General features: G+C 42.4%; 1 protein-coding gene and 1 pseudogene across 2 annotated transcripts in view; both read left to right on the top strand.

The window, feature by feature from the left end:
- LARP1B (La ribonucleoprotein 1B) overlaps window positions 1-3,195 on the top strand; it is a 117,603-nt gene extending 114,408 nt beyond the window's left edge. For both annotated transcript variants that reach the window (XM_066385098.1, XM_066385101.1), the window contains exon 19: window positions 972-3,195. In XM_066385098.1, coding sequence (XP_066241195.1) covers window positions 972-1,130 — 159 coding nt within the window. In that variant the 3' untranslated portion in view covers window positions 1,131-3,195. The remainder of the gene's footprint in view (window positions 1-971) is intronic.
- A 257-nt stretch (window positions 3,196-3,452) lies between these two features.
- On the top strand, window positions 3,453-5,407 carry LOC136389131 (ornithine decarboxylase pseudogene; annotated as a pseudogene).
- The last annotated feature ends 2,899 nt before the right edge of the window (window positions 5,408-8,306 follow it).

Raw genomic sequence — 8,306 nt, forward strand, 5'->3', positions numbered from 1 at the left:
CTCATCCCTCCCTAGTACTGTCACTTATTTGTCTTTAAGTTTTGTGTCTGAATGAATAAGATGGCCCAGGGACGGATGATTGAGGTGCCTTCATTCCTGGGATTAGGAGCTGTGTTCTAGAGTGACCTAGCCAGTTCTGTCACAAAGAGGTCCCTGCTCTCTGAAGTGACTTTTGCCCTTTCTGAATGGAAGCCAAGAATTCAAGGCTCGACTTTGAAATACCATGGGATATTGGCAAAGGAGGTTGTGGTCTTAACTTGCTTTCAAATCAGAATATTTGGTGGTATTTCATTCTAGGCTCTCAAATACCTGTAATTGGAAGGGCCTAAAAAGGTGTGTTTTTTTTAATGCAGGATACCTTGGCACTGCCAGCCTTCTGTGCTTGCAGTCTGAGGTCATTGGAGAGCTTTATGGATAAATTTAGTGCCATCAATAATGCTCTCCAGTCTCCTTATCCTAGAAGTCCTAGATAAACCGTCAAAGTTGCTAATGGTCATTTGACTGGGCATCTCTTTTTTGCCCCCTGCTGCTTCATTTATCTGTTGAACATTACTTGAGGAAACCTCAAGTCTAGGATAGGAGGTGAGGGCTGAGGAAGAAACTGGAGTTATAAAATGCGTTTGTGGTTGACAGAAGCTGAATAAAGATAGAAAACAGGTTCCCTGAAATGTTTTTTTAGGGCAAGACACCCAGCCTTATGCTTATGCCCTACTATGTAGTTCAAGCCCCAAAACCCAGGAGAAGCTTAATAAACAAGTGGTAAGTGGAAGAATGAAAAAATAGTAGCATGCTGACTTAACTGGGGAGGACATTTAAGTTGAATACCTTAAATTGCTGTTGTTTTTTTTTTACAAATAAAAGCTGCTGAAGTCCAACAGTTTTCTTTTTGGTGGAAAGGTCAGGCCTTTGATTTTAAAGGGCGGAAAAGTAATGTAACTGTCACTATGTTGTGTTTCTTCCATAATTTGCAGCCCCCAATTAGTGAGGGATTTGGAAGAAAAAGACATTCTTCTGCTTCTGGTTCGGAAAGTAATCATCATAGACTTCCATCTAATTCCTCCACAAAGTCACCAAGTGCTGCTAAACCCGCATCTGCCAATCAGCTTCAGGTTCCAGTAAATTCTCCCTGAAGAAAGATGTCGGAGGATACCAGTGACAATTTCCACCAGAACAGTGCTGCCCTCAGTCTCCACGAATGGGGAAAAGTCTGAGAAGTAGACGCTTATGAAAGTTGTTTGTCCTTGAAGTCAGCATTTACATCGATATTTATTTGGGAAAATCTGATGTTTGTGATAATCAGAAAAAAGAAAAGGAAAAGGAGTAGCATTTTTTTCTTCATAGCAAGATAAATTCTAAAAACTAGTTCCCTGATTTCGTGAAAAAGGCTAGTTTTGGTGGTCTTTTATAGAGATCCTCTAGTATTGTGTTTTGGTCTCAATATTTATTTTTGAAAGCCGTGTTTACAAGAGCAGCATTCCTTAAGTATATTCAACAACAGCACAAGGAATGCCTAACATTTCAGTTCATACTTCTTAAAGAAGATATAGTATGTTGCATTTGTCTCTTCTATAGAGCTTTCTTAAAGAATCCAATTATCCCACTAATAATTTATATTTGAGTATATCAAAACAAAGGAAGATTACATATATACATATATTTTAATTCAGAAAAGGAATAAGAAATGATACATTGCTTTTTAGACATACAGTTTAAAGGAAACCTTTTTTTTTTTTTTTACTAAAGTAGAAATATATTGCAGTTCTATTAAAGCATACACACTTTAGATGCTGGATTTTGCTTGTTCCCCTGCGAGTTATACCTCGTCATTGCCATAGTTAGTGTTGTGTTGGTGTGCAGTGTTCTGAATTGGCATTAGTTGGTTACATATTAGGAGTAATTTACTTTTTGTGATTCTATATAAACCTGCAAAAGTAATTGAAAAGAGTGAAAACTGGGTTCAAATTGGTTAGAATATTGTCCTAAATTAATTAAATCTCGCACTATTTTGAACACATCTGCTGTTTGTACATTTGCAGATAGGTATGTCAGAAACAAATTATCTTCTATTTAAAAGGAGTATTTAGTTTTTCTTTTTTGTTTTGTGCTTATATTTTCAAGAGTGAGAGCAAATTGATTTCTAATTTCTATTGCTCTTTCAACTGATGTGAATGATAGTTTCAGTTTTTGTGGAAATTAAAAAATAAAGCACTTATTTTAAATGATTTGAATTGATTTTTGATTATTTTTATTTAGAATATAGTTGAAAGCTGTAATATTCACATATTGCGATTAGAAGACATATTTTGTAAATAAAGTTTCAGTTATAAACATCCATTTTTATTCACATACATTTTCTGGTGTTGGAAGTAGCTGATTTAATACACTAAATTAATTTATTTCTTTTCGGTGTCTTATTCTTATAGAATGGCAACATTGAAATATATATGATCTTGTTTGGATAAAAGCTATTTGATAGGAGATTTTCATTAGGTTATTTTCCATGCATAAATGCTTATTTTCAGTTTTATAATATTTAATTTTGATGGGGTCATTTTGAAGTCAATTTTAAGAAACAGTTTGTGTATTTAGAAAATAAATTTTGCTTAGAGATCTTGGATAAATTCAAAACAACTAATAGATTAGAATAAATTTTTAAATGTTTTCTTAAGAGGGTATGTAGTTCTTTCTGGCTTTTCGGTAAGAAATTTCCAAACCATGCTTATTAACTTTAAGTCATTTCTTGAAATTATCTAAAATTTTTTTCTCAATGTCCCTTTTGTATTGAAAACATACATCTAAATCCTGTGTTTAGCCTTAACATTTTGTACTCACTTAAATATATGCAAGTGAAAATTTAATTGGAAAATTGTATATTTTATATGAAAATACAGGAATCAGAAGTTTTGTGTTGTGTAACAAATTAGTAATTTTATATTTTGATTATAAAATTAATGCATGTATAGTGGGGAATTTAGAAAAGTACAAAGAAGAAAATAAAATACCTTTTTAAAACAAAAAAAATTGGTATCATGCCATATATACAGCATAATAACCTCCTTTTTCACATAATAGTGGTGAGCATTTTATGATGCCATTAATATTTCTACAGTATGACTTAAAATTTACATCCTTATCCAGCATATGCACCATAGTTCATTTAGCTGTCATGTTGAACTTGAACCTGTGGCTGTTATAATCAGCAATTTAACAGTATTCCTACAAGTGCATCTTTGTGTGTAAACTTGGAGTTATTGTCTAGTATAAATTCCTAGAAGTTGAAATTCTAAGTAAAAATGTGTTTTTATTTAACGTACTCAAAGATAGTTGCAGTTGTTTTTTTTGTTTGTTTGTTTAAATTTTATTGATTTTACAGAAGGAGGGGGTGGAACGAGAAGCATCAGCTCATAGTAGCTTAGCTTCACTTTGGTTCACTGATTGCTTGTCTTATGTGCCTTAACCAGGCAAGCCCACGGTTTCAAACCGGCGACCCAGCGACCATCTGTCCACGGCACCACCACAGGCCAGGCAGCTTGCACTGTTTACACTTTCTTGGCATGTCCCTACGTCTTCACCAGCACTGCTTATTTATAAATCTTTCTGATGGATTGAGCAGCAAAAAATATTTTAATGTCATTAATGTCATCATTTTCATCAGGATTCTACTGATTGGTAATACATATTATTTATTAACTATGTTATTTGTTTTTTACTTATCAGGAATATTCTTTGCTTTCCCATTTTGTGTTTGACACGGTATATACATTTTTGGGGTACAGTTTTTTAAAAGTTTGCCCCTTATGCGATCAAATGCAATGACAGCAGGACCATAGTGAAGACTCTCGCTGCCATCAGGACAGGGTTCGACTGTGCCAGCAAGACTGAAATACAATTGGTGCAGAGTCTTGGGGTGCCTCCAGAGAGGATTATCTATGCAAATCCATGTAAACAAGTGTCTCAGATTAAATATGCTGCCAATAATGGAGGCCAGATGATGACTTTCGATAGTGAAGTCGAGCTGATGAAAGTTGCCAGGGCACATCCAAAGGCAAAGTTGGTTTTGCGGATTGCCACCGATGATTCCAAAGCAGTCTGTCGTCTCAGTGTTAAATTTGGTGCCACACTGAAAACTAGCAGGCTTCTTTTGGAACGGGCAAAAGAGCTAAATATTGATGTCATTGGTGCCAGCTTCCACGTGGGAAGTGGCTGTACTGACCCCGAGACCTTTGTGCAGGCCATCTCAGATGCCCGCTGCGTCTTTGACATGGGGGCTGAGGTTGGTTTCAACATGTATCTGCTTGATATTGGTGGTGGCTTTTCTGGATCTGAGGATGTAAAGCTTAAATTTGAAGAGATCACCAGTGTCATCAACCCAGCCCTGGACAAGTACTTTCCGTCAGACTCAGGAGTGACAGTCATCGCCGAGCCAGGCAGATACTATGTCGCATCAGCCTTCACGCTTGCAGTTAACATCATTGCCAAAAAGTATGTTAAAGGAGCAAACAGGCTCTGATGAGGAGGAGTCCAGCGAGAAAACCTTTATGTATTACGTGAATGATGGCGTGTATGGGTCGTTTAATTGCATCCTCTATGATCATGCCCACGTGAAACCCCTTCAGCAGAAGAGGCCCAAACCGGATGAGAGGTACTACTCGTCCAGCATATGAGGACTGACCTGTGACGGCCTGGACCGCATTGTCGAGCTCTGTGGCTTGCCTGAGATTCACGTGGGTGACTGGATGCTTTTTGAGAACATGGGGGCTTACACCGTGGCTGCCGCTTCCACCTTCAATGGCTTCCAGAGGCCGACCATCCACTACGTGATGTCGGGACCCATGTGGCAACTGATGCAGCAAGTCCAGAAGCAGGACGACGGCCCTGGTGTGGAGGAGCAGGACATCGGCGCTCTGCCTGTGTCCTGCGCCTGGGAGAGTGGGATCAAGCGCCACCCAGCGGCCTGTGCCTCAGCCCGCATCAATGTGTAGAGGCTGTTCCCGTAGCTGTCACTGTGTGTGGAGCTTGAATTAAGGGATTCGGGGGCACCATTTAACTTAATTATTGCTAGTTTGAAATGTCATAAGTAGGGTGGGCACAGATGGAACAGTATGGAAGGCTAGGAGACCGGGGCCACACTTATCCGTGTTCCTATGGAAACTATTTGAATATTTGTTTTATATGGATTTTTATTCAATTTTCAAACATGCTACTAAAGAGTGCCCCTCAGCTGCTGAGCAAGCATTTGTAGCTTGTACCTGGGCAGAATGGACCAGAAGCTCCGTGTTGTGAACTGTTTTAAAAATAAAGTACCTTGAAAATTAAAAAAAAAAAAAAAGTTTGCCCCTTAAATTCTAAATGTAAAACTCAAGCAAATAAAAGTATTGCTATTCAATGAAAACATTATTGTCTCTAAATCTAGAAACCCCTACCCAAAATTTATCTAGCTCCCTGGAGATTTTAGATCCTTCCTTCCTTATAATGATTTTGCAGTTTTTGATTTTATTAAATACAAACGGCAGTGTTAAAAATTTTAAATCCAAATTATTTTCCTTTTAAGAAATAGCTGAAGCCATATTTGAAATCCTTTATACTTCCTGACTTGTGGTGGTGCAGTGGATAAAGTGTCAACCTGGAACACTGAGGTCGCCCATTTGAAACCCTGGGCTTGCCTGATCAAGGCACATATGAGAGTTGATGCTTCCTGCTCCTCTCTCTCTCTCTCTCTCTCTCTCTCTCTTTCTCTCTGTCTATCCCTCTCTTCTCTAAAATGAACAACAAAAAAAGATAAAATCTTGAAAAAAAAGTCCTTTATACTAACATATTAAAGAAGAAACTTACATTTTAAAATAGATTTTTGTTTTTCTTGCAGAGTTCAGCTTTTTATTAAATGTGATACAAAAATTTTGTCAAAAAAGACTAAAGCCCATGTCATTATCAGACTCCTCCGATTCTCCTTTCTTTGCTTTTCTCTTCTCAGCGAGGGCAGCAGTAGTGGAGGGGGCAGGACTGCCAGCCGGGGCACCAGCCACTAGGGCAGGGCCACCAGCCGCCGAGACAGAGCCACCAGCCACTCGGGCAGGGCCACCAACTGCCGGGACAGAGCCACCAGCCACTCGGGCAGGGCCACCAGCCACTCGGGCAGGGCCACTAGCCACCGGGGCAGGGCCACCTGCCCTGACCATACAGATGAGTCTTTGCATGTAGACTTTGGCAGAGTGTTTTCAAACAAGCCTGGCCAGAAAGGTTCAGCATTCACTCCGGCTGCTTTCTGCGGGCAAGGATCTCAGCCTTCAGGTGTGCAGAATGGGGGCTGAGCAGGTACAGGTGAGCTCAGACAGAGGCCATGGTGTGGGCGAGTGTCAGACACGGCGATGGTCGCCCGGTGAAGTAAGGCCCCCCAACATGGCCTTCGTTTCTTCGGAAGGACTGAGCGTCATAGTGGCAGCTGGGAAAGAGAATGTTTGTTTATGCCAGTTTGACACTGCATTCTGACATTTCCTCATGCTTCTTGCCATTACACTAAATGATATTACTGTAAGGTCGGTGGACAATGGGGGATGGTCACGTGGGGAACTCATACCCGCGAACTTTGGCTAGGACCTCCCACAACCAAGTGTGCCAAAAGAGGCTTCACAGGAACCGTTTGGAAAAAAGCGACCGTCTACCAGCCAGTGGGATTTCACCATGTCATGTTAGCTCGACTTCCCTAGAGGGACCCCTTTAAATATCTCCCACGGTGCAACTTCCCTGGCCTCCATCTGACCTCCATCCATCTTACCTCGGGGCCAGGGAACCTTGCCGGGCAGGATGTGCTGTACTCAATAAAGCTGTTTATCATTCCACACTTGGTGGCTCCGAGCCCTCTTCCTTCCTTCTTGGTGGGGAAAAATACCTTACATTTTGGTGGCGAAAACCCGGGAGGAGTAGAAGTCTGCAAGGACCGCTCCTCTTCCTCATCCCCTCCAAGAAAGAACCAGGATCTCCGACCTTCCACCCACTTCGGCGCATGGTGTGGTAAGTCCCCTGCCTCCAGCCTTCCTCTCAGTTCTTTCCTCCGAGACTCCCTGTCCAAAACCGTAGCTACGTCAGGGAACTCTTTTCCGTCCGAGTGAGCGTGTGCTTTGGAGACGTCTGGAGCATATCCACTTTACCTTTTCCGTCCGTGGCCGGACCTTGAGTTTTTAGGACGCTAATACTCAAATCTGACCACTCCGAGGACTGAGGGCGGCTGTGGGGGCACAGGAATCTCCCTCCCTAAGGAAGAAGAAACTGTTGTTCTCCGCTGTGGCCAGGCCACAGAACCCACTGAATTAGCCTCCTGAAAGGACTTTCGGTGTTAACACCCTCACCAATTTAACTATCGCCAAAAAAGCTGGGAACTGATTGGAGATCTCTTACATATACGGCTTCTAATTATTCGAGCACCCGTCCTTAATCTCTGTGCTGCCTGTTCCACTGTGCAGGTCTTTTTCTGGCCAGAGAAACCTCACCTAAAACCTCCACTCCTAATCTTTCCTTCTCCGCAGACTCCCAACTCTATCTCCCTCCTGTCTGACCCCCGGGGGCACCCCTCTCTCCAGACTTTTCTCTGGTCCCTCTGTGGACCTCTTTTGTGCTTGGGTCTCTTCCCTCTGAGAGCCTCCTCCCCTCCCTTTGCAAAAACCTGTTTCTTATTCACCACTACCATCTCTTTCTCCTCCCCTGCTGGCCAGGGGCCCCTCCCTTCACTGTGTTCTTAAGCCCCTCCTCCGTCAGGCCATTCTCAGCCTGGCATTGGCTCTTACACTGGTTTTCAGGATGTCCAACCCCAATTTTCTTGCAGGAAGTTCTGGCCCTGTCCTGCCTTTGGCTCCAGCATTTCCTGCAGGATCTGGGTGCCAGGCTCCCCACGAGCCCCCTTCCTCTTATTCCCAATCCCCCAAACCCCTATCCAGAACCTGTGAACACAGCATTTAAAGTTTTTAACGGTCCCAAATAGTAGAAACAGGCCAAGGCTGTTCACCAGGCCCACATGCAGCAGAAGGTAACGCTCTAAACCCCAACTCTTGTGGCAACCCTGAGACCAGCAGAGCCACCAGCAGCTTGCTTTAAGTGCTGCCGGCTGCTGCCCACTGAGCCCTGCCCTGACTAAAAGCAGACCAGTCACTGGTGGAGTGATTGCCTCTTTGGGCAACAGGTTTTTCCTCAGCACCTCTACATGGAGGACAAGCCACCCAAATGGGAAGGCCAATCCAGCCAGGAGGGTGCATTGCTCGAACTCCTAGGACACGGCCTGGACTCGGAGAACCCAGGGTATGCTGCAACAAGTGGGT

The sequence above is a fragment of the Saccopteryx leptura genome, chromosome 1 (assembly GCF_036850995.1).
Source record: "Saccopteryx leptura isolate mSacLep1 chromosome 1, mSacLep1_pri_phased_curated, whole genome shotgun sequence".
Lineage (NCBI taxonomy): Eukaryota > Metazoa > Chordata > Mammalia > Chiroptera > Emballonuridae > Saccopteryx > Saccopteryx leptura.